Source organism: Hippopotamus amphibius, chromosome 7, assembly GCF_030028045.1.
Source record: "Hippopotamus amphibius kiboko isolate mHipAmp2 chromosome 7, mHipAmp2.hap2, whole genome shotgun sequence".
Taxonomy (NCBI): Eukaryota; Metazoa; Chordata; class Mammalia; order Artiodactyla; family Hippopotamidae; genus Hippopotamus; species Hippopotamus amphibius.
In genome coordinates, this window is record NC_080192.1 from 72,631,258 (window position 1) to 72,644,140 (window position 12,883).

Below are 12,883 nucleotides of genomic sequence, written 5' to 3' on the forward strand. Positions count from 1 at the left end.
ACATCTCACTCTAAATTTGTAATAACAAATTAATTTTTATATCACCATATAATACAATAGTTAACAATTACTGAGCACTTACTAGGCTGCCAGGCACGTTGGATCAGTTCATTTCACCCTCATGTTAACTCTACGAAACACAGTTGACCCCTGAAAAATGTGTGGGTTAGGGGTGAACCACAGTTGACCCTTCACACATAATTTATAGCAGGTCCTCGATATCAGAGGTTCCTTGAAACCGTGGTTCTGTGTCTGCGGGTTCAACCAACCCAGGTTCGTGTAGTACGTAGTCTTTACTATTGAAAAAAAAAAAAAATCCAAGTAAAAGTGGACCCATGCAGTTCAAACCAATGTTGTTCAAGGGTCAACTGTAAACTATTATTATCCCCATTAAATGGGTGAAGGAAGGAGACAAAGATCTTAACTAACTCTGCTAACAGAGCTAGAACCCAGCCCAGACCGTCTGATTCCCAGGCCCACCTTTCTTAACCCTGTTGCTATAATAACTGCAACATGTGTTTGGTTTTAGGAGGAAATTGCAGATAGCTCAACCCCTTAATTGCAGCTGATATAAAGATTAAGAACCTTACCAAATGGTGAATAGCATATGAGGGTGTTTACTGTAAAATTCTTTCAAAATTTTTGTAAGTTTGAAATTTTTCATAATAAAATTTTGGGAAAAAGAAACTTCATCAATACATGATTTAGGTGGTATTTTAAGAGATGATACAGAGAAAATGTTGAGGTCTGAAAGTTGCATTTCTGACACGTAAATGTGCTATATTCCAATAAAAATTAATTTTAAAAAAAGTAAATGTGAGTTACTGCAATTCCACAGGACTTAATTTTAATATCTGTCAGGAAACAGAGCCACCAGGCTAGATCAGTTGGACTGATAAAATAGGATTTAGAGTTGTAAGATGCTATAGGGTTTTCTTTTTATTGAATAGTATGTTTTTAAGTGCTCAAAGGATAACAGTAAAAAATCTTTATTGAACAGATGAAAAAAAAAAAAAGAGGTAAAAAGACTTGATCATATCATGAGAGCTGGAAAATGGGTGTCCCTACTTCATTTCAGGGTTCCAAGCAAGCTGATAAAAAGGGGCACTGTTCAGGTAACAGCCTATCAAATGAAATTCTCTACATCAAAGTCAAAAGAGGGGAAGAAAAGAGAGGAATGTCAGAAGAAATTAAAATTGTTATGTTATTACTAAGGCTTGCCATTCAATTAAAACAAGATGGGGCTAAGCACCAATATCCAGAAAAGAACATGGAATACTTAAGAAGGTACTTGGCTTTGACCGAAACCAAAATCAAACAGACAAAAAAAAAAAGCCTCTCATATTTAATGAGGACCCAGAGTTCTGGCAAAATGAGGTCACCTGAACCTGGAAATTAAAGTAGGAGCGTTAAACAAGAAAAATAACCAACCAAAGATTTCTTAAAAGGACTATTTAATGTTTTAAACTTGTGATATATTAAAACTGAATACTTAAAAAAAATAACAGCAGAGTAGAAGAACAAAGGCTTTAGAGGCAGAGGGTGTGGGTTCGAATTCTGCTTCTCAGTTATATGCTAGGTATATGGTCTTGAACAAATTATCTCACCCCCAATATTCAGTTTCCTCATCTACAAAATGGGATTAATCGATTTACCATCACAGAGCTAAGGACTAACTGAGATAAAGTTAGGTAATTACTTAGCACTGTACCTAGCAGGAAGCCCTCCACAAAAGTGTCCTTTCTTCTTGTGATCTACTTGAAATACATGCATTTGAAAAAAATGGGTATGCTAGACTACAGGTACTTCCACAGAAATTGGGAAAGGTTCTACATCCAAGGAGCAAGGATTCTAAGGGGAAATTTCTCTTATTTTCCTTCAGAGAATAACAATGAAAAACTATCCGAAACAAGTAAAAGCAGAAAGGAATCTGGGGTAGACCAAGTCTGAAGTCTGTTCCTCAGGATATTTCTACCTATCCTATCATTAAGCAACACTTAGCAACTTCAGTCTGTGTGAAAGCTTCCATATTTCCAAAGTCTCCTGAATGTAATGACACAAGATGGAGTGTGATACCTAGTATTCATAGCGATTATGAGGACAACACATATTCATGATGAGCCTAAGTAACTAAGGGCTAAATCAGTAACTGTCTATTTAGTAAGGCAAGGAGGCATGTCATGTATTTTTTTTGAGTTCCTTCAAAAAATATTCACAAATTTGGTTTCTGATAAAATCTTCGTTAATGCTTAATTCCCTGCTCCCATCCAATGCCAGCTAGACTAGGTGCTACTGTGTATTAATTTAAGAAATTAAACTTTTTACATCTTTAAACTTGTATGTTTAACATCATAAAGGAAAATGATACCATTCCTCAAACATCCTTTATGCCATGAGCAGAGACTATTACATAATCAAAACTGAATTAGCTTGCCATAGTTTTTTTTAGAGACTACATTTTAAAACTTCCTTTTTTTTTTGGCCCCACCACGTGGCCTGCAGGATCTTGGTCCCCCACTAAACTAAAATTCATTTACTTTCATTCCCTTTCAATTTATCCTTTTGATTTAGGTCCTCCGATGTAGACTGGAGAAGCTAGTAATCCAAGAGAAACAAATCTCAGCAAATAAAATAACCTTAGAATTTGAAAGCCAGAAAACAATCTTCTAGGCATCACGATATCAAAACAAAAGCTGAAGAAGTCTTGTCTGATGAATCTGTAATGAGCTGGGTAAAACTGCCTGTGACCCAATGACATCCAAAAAGGATACTTGGTATGTAAGTGTCCAATATCCCAAATTAACTGATAACCAGATTAACTATAATATGAAGTACTGGGGCTCCAGGATTTGGGGAGTGCAGTGGGAGTAGTTTTTTTTTTAAAAACCCAAAATAGGCTTTGCCTCAATTATCCAACTAAAGTACATTTCTCTATTCTGCCTTGGACTGCTTCAAGTCAGTTCTGGTATCCCTGAATGTGACATGACCAGGGACTGCATGTTTATTAGTTTAGTGTAACAAGGCCATATATTAAAAGGCCATGTCAAGTGAATTTACTGTTCGTATTTGAATACTCATTTTGCAAGTTAAGAAGGTATTTTAGGTACAGTTTAGAACAAGAATGTCCTTGTGTGCTCTACATAGTGACATTTTATGAATCAGATGAAGTATAAATGTACATTAATGCAAGAGAAAAATGTCACAATTAATGATTATGAAAGCTATTTTATGTACAAAAGAAATTAATTTTCAAATAGTCAAGTGGAAAAACACAGTAATAATATTGCAACAGTGAGTTAGCTGATGACTTTAGGAACAGTATTATATCCTTTTCGAACTGACAAATAATTATAAAAATTTAAATGAAAAATGCAAAGTAGAATAATAGAAATTATGTCATGATTCTAACTTTGTTCAATTATTTAGCATATTAATATTCATAAAAATTCAACAAAATAACTTCTAAAGACTATGTCTAATTTTTAATTATTTAATTCCATAAATCTTTCAAGAAAAAAACCCCATTTGGGAATTCACATCTTTTGTGAATGAATTAAAAACAGAATGTTAACTTTGCTACCTCAAAACTTCATGAAGAGAAAAAACTCCAGTTATGTGCAAATAATCAATCATGTATGCCCCAGATAGTTAAAAAATATATAAAAAAGAAAACGTTAAAGGAAAAAAAAGTTCCCTCAACTACCTTGTATTCCACTAATCTCAGTTGAAAACGACCCTCCATTCACTATCATGTGCATTACAGTAATCACAGGAGCAACCTAACAATAGGCAGTGCTGAAAATTGTTACTGTACTGTAATGTACTATTTTTAAAATTAGATCACTAAAATTTATAATAATACATTGTAATAATGTGAGGGACAATATTTCAGATTTATTTACATATTCCAAAAATTTAATCTATGGCTTCTGCCCTAGCTTTAGCCAAATATTGGTTTTCACACTTGGACATTTGGCATTTGAAAAAAAAAATGTGTATATATGTTACATATGTAATATATATACAGTCAAATATGCAAGTATTTCTAACTTAAATGCATTATTCTATTTCATTTTCATTTGCTTGCACAAAACATAATTTTAAAACAGCCTCCAAGGTATGTAGAAAAACAGATGCATACAAACATTTCCTACAAGGTATGTAGAAAAACAGATATTATACTGAAAAGGATATAATATTCTTCCTAAAGTCATCAGCTAACTCACTCTTGCATACCTTGGAGGCTGTTTTTCTACACTCCAAGGGTGTAGAAAAGAAATCAACCCACAACCTCCTTATAGGCCAGAGTAGAGATTACAAAAAACTTAACCCCACACACAAGTACCAGTGATCTAACATTTTATTGTCAGCTGCTATTATTCAAGGAAAATCCAAGCAAAGAGGTGTTGGTTCTTCTGACTGCTTATGAATTTTCAATGAACTCCCTTAATAGTTTGAAACTTGTGTCTTCTGTAGTTAAAAATGTGTAGATTTAAGTTAGTTTAACTGATTTCATAATCCCTTTAAAAATAATGTGAAAGAGCAATGTTCTTTATAAATTCAATTTTTAATGTTTTAAGATTTAGAAAAACCCTTTGTCATATAAGATGAATTTATAACGAACTAGGATAAAATTGCCTTTGATCAAGTAATACCTCAAAAAAAAAAAAAGAGACCCTTTAAAGTGTCCCAAATTCAACCCATCATCTGATAACAGATTTCCCATCTTTATGAGAAAATGGAGGCAACATAAAGTACTGAAACCAAATAGCGTGAGACACAGATTGTGCTTCTCAGATACCTAGCTACCTTGGTCAAGTTATTTACCCTCTAAATCTGTTTCCTAAACTATAAAATGAAGACATTAATATCTGTTCTGTCTATACACACCAAATGAATTCAAGTACGTTAATTATAAACAGCAATATATGTGTAATATTGAGTATTATGAGTTCTAAATCTAGGTTCTTCATTTTTGTACCACTTTTATAAACAGATTGTTATTTTTATGTGGTTTTATGTTATTTTAATGATAATTAACTTAGGACTCCTTTTGAAAACTCTTCATTCTACATGACTAAACTGGCATTCTGATATATATACAATCTCTTGTGATGAAGATGTCTATTCTACCATAAAAGTGTGGGCTCTGGAGCCAGATTATTTGAGTTCCCTCTGATTTACTCTGTGAATTTGGGAAATTTACCAATCGCTTGTTGTCTGTTTCCTCATTTGTGAAAAGAGGGACTACTTTCTCTTGTTGTGAAGATTAAATTCATGAAAAGCACACAAAACAGAACTTGTCACATACTAAGCACCAAATAAAGGTTAGCCATTGTTATTATTTTTGAGCATGAATTAACAATTTCAAATCTGATCTGCTCTGAGAATGACCGGCTTCTGGATCTGAAAAATTAAAGCTGGGCCATGGTGTTGTACAATTCCAGGGGCATCTATGCACTAAAGAATATTCTGGCCGCCCCAGACTGGATGCTTGACCTGGCAAATTCAAAGGCACCACCTCTAAAGTTTTTTGGTAGCCAGATCGTCAGCCTTTCTAGGTGAACACTTCACTGCATAACAAGGGGTCACAAACTCAAATCTCCACATGGTCAGGCAGCTCACCTAATGAGGAAAGCAGACTTCATGTGTTGAGTTTGCAAAGAAAGTATGAATGATAGGACTCGGGAGGGTGGAGAACAACAGTCAAGCCTAATGGAATTCAAACAAATGTTTTAAAATATTCTGTTGGCCAAACAACAACATGGGCAGATTTTAGCCCTGGAGGCCACCCATTTTGCAAAACCTGCAGCACTCTCTCAAGTTTTCAAATATCCTAATTTAAGTATATCCTGTGACCAATTTTCAACCCTTATTTTCCTTTACCTGCTCTATGATCACCCCTTCCTTGAATCTTTCTCCTCCTTTGGCCTCTAGAAAACTTTTGTCTCTTTTGTGGTCAACTACATACATACCTGGGTGACCTCATCATTTCAACTAACATCTCTGCTAAGAACTCCCCGATCTTTATCTCCAGTTCTATCAACTGTGTAAGAAATATCTCATGAATGTTGCCTTTTGTCTGCTTTCTCATTGCCAATGCTTTAGATCAGGTCTTCATTACCCAATTCCCAGACTTTCACATTCCTTCTTTCATGCTACACATCCATCCATCAGCAAATCCTACTGGTTCTACCTCCAAACCATATCAAAATCCAACCATTTTCACCTCCCTGGCCTAAATCATCATCACTTGTCACTGCAGCAGTTTCTTTTTTTACCACTCTTTTACCACAGTGTGACCCTGCCCCTCTTCTGTTCAAATCCTCTAGTGACTCCCATACTATTTAGAGTGAAGTCCAAGTTCCTTATAATGGCTTACAAGACCCCACACACTCACCCTTATTGCCCATCTAGCTTCATCTCTTACTACCCTTGCTCAAAAGTTTCTCTAGCCACTTTGCTCCCTTGTTTTTTCCTTAAACTAGAATCATTCCTGGCTCCATTCTTTGTTCCCTTTTTCTGGAGTGTTCTTCTACCAGATATACTGGACTCGGATTGCTCTCATTTCAAGGCGTGGCTCAAATGTTACTTTTTCAGTAAGTGCTTCCCTAAACACCCTACTTAAAATAGATATACCCTCCCTACATGCAAAGGATGCCCCCATCTCCCTTTCTACTTATCTAACACATTTGTTTTTCATGTTTAGTGTCTCTCTCTCCAAAGAAGATGTAATCTCCACCATGGAAAGGATTTTTTCTTTACTGCTGTCTTCCCCAAGCCCAGAACAATACATATTAAATATTAGGTGCTTAATATTTAATGAGAATGATTGAAAGCTCCCTAACTTGCCTTCCTTCTACTGATCTCCTTTTCCATACTCCACTTTCTTCTAGCTCCCAAGTATCATATAAAAATGCATCTGATCATTCTCCTGCTTATAAAACTTTGACGAGATCTTCACATCCTTTAGGGTCTGACTCCTAATTTATTTAAGACTTTTCCTCATTCCCCAAAGTATGCGGTACACTCTTCACATAGTAACACTTTTATCATCCCTGAACCTACCATGCCATTTCATTGCTTCATGCTTTTCATGTCTTTCTGCCTCTGCTTAGGCAAACTTTTACTCATCATCCAGCCCAGCTATTCCACAATACCTCCCTGAAGCCCCATCTATGCCACCACTGCACTCGATCTCTACCTCCTTTCTAGCACTGGTGCTGTAACTATGTATTTACCAATCTGTTTCTCCTATTAGATTATAAGATCCTGGAGAGCAAGTTTAGTGATATTATATTCAGATTTTTTTCACCAGTGCTTAACACTATATTTGGCACAGAAGTCTGTTGAATGAACAAAATTTAAAAGTGAATTAAATAATTTATGAGGGGCTAGGAAAAATAAAATGTCTTCATAAGAGTCAAAGTGCCTTCCAACATCAAACCTGAACATTATGTATAACTTGAGGTTTTCACATTTGCTAAAGAAAAACTCACTTTGATAGTTTTAATAATAAATCAGTAGGTTTGGGAATCAAAAATAATGATAGCTTCAGTTTTGCAAGATGAAAAGAGTTCTGGAGATTGGCTGCACAGCAATGTGAATGTACTTAACACTACTGAACAGTAACTTAAAAATGGTTAAGATGATGAATTTTATGTTATGTGTATTGTACCACAATTAAAAATAAATAGTAGGAGGAGGGGGAATTGAAGGCAGGTGTAAGATAAATAAGTACTAGGGATGTAATGTACAACGTGATAAATGTAATTAACACTGCAGCATGTTATATATGAAAGTTAAGAGTAAATCCTGAGTTCTCATCACAAAAAAAACCATTTTTTTCTGTTCATTTAATTTTGTATCTATATGATATATGGTCACTAAACTTACTACGATAACCATTTCATGATGTATATAAGTCAAATCATTATGCTATACACCTTAAACTTACACAGTGCTCTATGTCAGTTATATCTCAATAAAATTGGAATAAATAAATTAATTGCCTAGTGAGGGAAGGCATTTACTCTAGTAAACATACTAATTTACAAACCAGATATTGTGTAGAGCATCAAAGTGAAATCTGACATAAGAAAAGGCATCTGCAATTTTTTTAAATTAACATCTATTGACTTCTTAAAGTAGGAAGGGAGACTGGAAATAATCTAGTTCAACCACCTTATTTCATAAATAAGAAAAATAATCATGAAAAAGAAAAGAGCATTTATCAAGCTAGAGGAAAGAGTAGGATCAGAAACAAGGTTTTATTCAGAATACAGGGCTCTCTTAAATGTACCACATTACAATCCCAAACAATTCAATAATTAAAGGCTAGAACTTATTGGATTACTTCCCCATGCAAACTTAATGATGAGTTAAAAATAACAAGGCAGGTAGAAGTTTGCATTCTGGATTCTTACCTCGGCTCTATCTGTGGGATCTCAGGGAAATTACTGAACACTGCAATACTATATTACCTCATGGGATCAATGAGCGAATCAAAGGAAAGCCCTGTTACAAATGGAAAGTGTAATCATCTTCTTCACCTTCATCCCTTGATACTCTCGGGTGTAAGGTTTCAATCGCTATATGGGGGAGGGAAAGGAAAGGGAAATATAAACTACTACAATTCTAACTAGTTGGAGTTTTGCTGATCTCAGTTTACATGAGGAAGGAAAGCAAGGAGAGGAGGGAAAGAAGGTAGCAAGGTTGTTCATCATGGACAAAGAATAACCTCCTCCCAAAGGAAAGTATTACCCATACCTCCTATCAATTAAAGACTGAGAATCACAAGCTCTCATACTGATTGTGTTAAAATTATCCTTTTTCCCAGTGTAGACCCTGCGAAACTTTTTATCATATTTCAAAAACTGATGTAACAATTATTTGTGTATATATTTATCTTTCCTTCTCAACTGTAGATGTGTCCAGAGCAGGGATTCACAGTATTTAGCCTTTAAGAATTATTTGTGAGTTGTTTTAATTAGGTCACCATCCAGCTGAAATATAAAGCTAGGTGGCTGGGGCTGTGCCTAAGAGAACTGGATGAAAGGGAAGAACTGAATGCAAAGAGAGACAAGAACTTTATCTCCCTTTGACTTGCCCCAACTCGTTCTTCACCTCTATTATTTAATTTTAAAGATCTATGCAGAAGTCCTCTACTAACAGTCTACATAGTCACAAGTTTATTTATAGGTATTTTTATATTAATAACACTTTATAAAAATACTATATTTTCACTCCAGACATGAAGGTATTTAAAGGAAAGTACAAATGGGTATTTTTTTTTTAAGTTAACTCATTTGGCAAACAAATCTTATGCAAAATGTTCACCATATAAAACGTACAAGAAAACAATTTTTTAAAAGAAAAAAATTGTGCATTCTGTGAATTCCCATTTACATGCAGAATCTCATTCTCATGTAAACCATCACAGTAATATTTTAATTTGTATAATTAAATACAAATTTAATTGAAAATAAAAATCATAGATTTAACTTCCTTCCTGCACTCACTCAATACACCTTAATTTTCAAGAATGTCAGAAAAAGAATATCCTTGAGGCAATGCCAAGCTCCAAATACCAGAATTCATATATCTTCTCCACCTAATTCATAGAAACTTTTATTACAGTATAAAATAACATGAAAGCACAGAATATTTTGGGATTCCACAGATAAGTCCCTTTTTTTTTGCAAATTTATTAATTACCCAGGGATCCCATTAAAAACACAGATTACCACAATCCTCCCCTAGAGATTTTGATTCAGTTGCTCTGCACAGGACAAAAATCTTCATTCCTCAAAGTGATTCTGATGATTAGCTAAGATTAATATTGATCTAGTATAGCGGCTCTCAATTTGGTACATATTAGAATTACCAGAGGAGCTTTAAAAAATCTTTAAGATCAGCGCAACGGAAACGACTTCAGCACTTTTCAAAAAGCTCCCCAGAGAAGGGTGAGAACCACTGATCCTGTAGAACTCGAAAAACTCTCGTACAACCCTCTTAACAATTAAAAAACTAAGCTTGCTCAAGTTCACAAAGCTAAGTGGTAGTACAGTTGGAGCTAGAACCATTTCTCCTGACTGACTCCTAGTTCACTTTGTTTTTGGATATAGTTGTTTTTTTCATGTAGGTCGACTAAAAAAGGTGTGAAAAAAATAAACCTTCTTGCCTCAGAATAATAATGCCACTTAACAAATGCATAAATTAAAACAGAGATAATCTTTTTGCTTCAGAAATCACTAGAAAATATTGTTTTCTTAATCCTAATACAAAACAAAAAAAGACTAAATACACTACTGCTTAATCCTTACTTCCTACTACCAAGCTGGTTATATATCTTACAAGGAATTCTTTAAAATTTTATTTTTAATTTCTAATTCAGTATTTTAAAATTTCAAATTTTTTTTAAAGTTTGGCATCACAGTTGCTTACTAGCAAAATTAATTCAATATCTGAATTTGGCAACATGGTTTCAGACCTCTTGTAGGATACATAATTCTACATATTGAAGTTGCTCTGTGAACTAATAGAGAACAGATTTCCTTCTTTCACACAAAAGAATGAATTCTAGGCTGCATCAGCAAAACCCCAAGTGGGAAACTTCGCAGGTTATTAGTTAACTCATTCCAAGAATTTTCTCATTTTAATAACAGGATAATGTAAAATAATCATGAAAAATGTGTCAAGTGCAAGCTTATGTACCCATAATTTTTTAAAAGAGCATTTTTTACTTTCTAAAAATTACCACACGTTTCATTAACTTGCCTTCTGGTGATCTACATTTATTTTTCACAGTACCAAAATTGTTAAAATAACACTTTTATCCCTCTCAAGGTTGTCATATTTTCAGGTTGCTTTTCGATTAATAAAAAAAAAAAAAAAGTGTCTGGTATACTTTACCAAAGCAGGTCACATTACTCCACAGGTAAAACTTAAGCAATTCGTATACAGCCTAGAGTACAATGTATACTTTTGATTAATGCTGTTCGCAAGAGAGTAACTGCCCAGTTCTCGATCTTTTAAATATTCCAAATAAGGATCAGATGCAATGGATTTTGTTCCAGCAATTTTAATGAATGAAAGCCCACCCTTTCTTTTTTCACCATTAAGATGGACATCACTATAAATTTAAAACCTAACCAAAACTTAAGCATGCTATTTGCGCTACTTAAAATAGTAAATACCCCCAAACCGTTAAATGGAACCAAGAATGGGCCGCTTAAGCCATAGTAAAGATAAAAATCAGAACCTCGGTTAAATGTTCAAATGATACGTCACAGTATTTAGAAAATCGGGCTAGATTGGACGACCCATGGAGTTTTTACTTCAGGAGAAATCTGTGCTACACTCAGGTTTGCAAAGTCTAACTATTTTGTGTTAACATCTGAAAGTTGCCATTTCCAATTGCCAGGGGTAAAGCCTATACACATCCCCGGCCTTTGGGGGCTGCTTAAAATTTTCCTAAAAAAAGACCAAAAAATCCACACGTTTATTTTTAGAAGTGTGCTAGGGGAGCAGTCAAATCAATCACCAGTTATTGACAACTGCTGGCGGGTCCTCGTCGGACGGGGACGCCGGGCCCCGCGCCGGGAGCCGCTTCCTCCGAGCGCGGGCAGGACCGCAGCCCCGAGCCGGCGCGCGGGAGCCGCCCGGCGCCGCCGAGCCCGCCCGGGGGCGGGGGGCTCGCACGTGCGGCCGGGGGCGGGGCCGGCCGGGAAGGACCCCGCGCCGGGAGGCGGGCGCGGCCGGGCCGGCCTCCCCGCGGTCGCGGGCCCGGGCTTTCCATCCGGGCGCACGTCACGGGACGGATGGAGCCACACAGAGACGTCTAAGTCATGCAGGAGGCGCGCGGCCCCGGCCCGCTCCCGCCGCCCCAGACCCCTCCTCTCAGCCGACAGAAAGACAGACAAGAAGGGTTCCCGACCTGTCGTGCCCTGCATGTTCAGAGTCTGTCATGTTTGGTCAAGAACGGGGCGGGGCTGGAGGGCAGGTCTGCGAGGCCGGCGGCGGCGGGGCGCGGGGAGGATCCCTGCGCCGCCTGCGGGTACCTGCTCCCGGCCGCCGCCGGGAGGTGACGAAGTGGTAAAAACTCACGGTTACTAGTGAGCGACACAGACACAGACTTTCCAGTCTATTAACAACCACGCCAGAGAGGTGGGGCTCTAACTGCAAACACTGGGCCACGGCCCCGCACTGCCGGCGCTGCCGCTTTAGTCTCTATTCGCCGCCGGTGGCTGAGGCTTGGGAGCGGGCGGGCGGCGCGCAGCGACGCGGGGATTTGGACAGTGGCCGTAACGGTGATTTCTCCTCACCAACATGGCGGCACCCGAGACAGGCGGCTCGATAAAATGGCGCCTGCCGCAACACCTAGCCCGGGACTAAAGGGCAGGAGAGATTCCTCCGCGTGCCGCGGCCCTTGCCCAGCCCGCCGGGGCCGAGAGCGCCGCCCATTGGAGGAGACGCCCCGTCGATCACCTCCGGGGGCGGGCTCTCACGCTTCCCCTGCGAAGCGGCGGAGGAGGCAGTCTCTGATGGCGGGGCCGGGCGGCGCCTGGGGTAGTTCAGGGCGGGGGAGGCGTTCAGGGCGGGGGAGGCGTGCCGTGGGGCCCGTGGTCCTTCCGCGCCTCCGAGGCTGGTCCGCGCCGCTCCGCGGTTTTCCCTGAGAGACGCCGCCTCCCAGTGATAGGGAGTTTCGGACGTGGGCTAACAAACGGGCCCCTAAAGCCGTTAGCCGGCTCAGAGTGAGCCGGGGTGGGGTAGTAACACGCGGCTGCTCAGTCCTCATTAGAAACAAAAAACAAACAAAAAAACCCTTTGTTGCTTAAATAATGGGGAAATGTACTGTCTCCTTCAAAGTTGTAGCGAATAT

General features: G+C 38.0%; 1 protein-coding gene across 2 annotated transcripts in view; it reads right to left on the reverse strand.

The window, feature by feature from the left end:
- Positions 1-12,347, reverse strand: part of ZC3H6 (zinc finger CCCH-type containing 6) — a 54,945-nt gene extending 42,598 nt beyond the window's left edge. For both annotated transcript variants that reach the window (XM_057741475.1, XM_057741474.1), the window contains exon 1: positions 11,939-12,347. In XM_057741475.1, coding sequence (XP_057597458.1) covers positions 11,939-11,970 — 32 coding nt within the window. In that variant the 5' untranslated portion in view covers positions 11,971-12,347. The remainder of the gene's footprint in view (positions 1-11,938) is intronic.
- Positions 12,348-12,883: the final 536 nt, after the last annotated feature.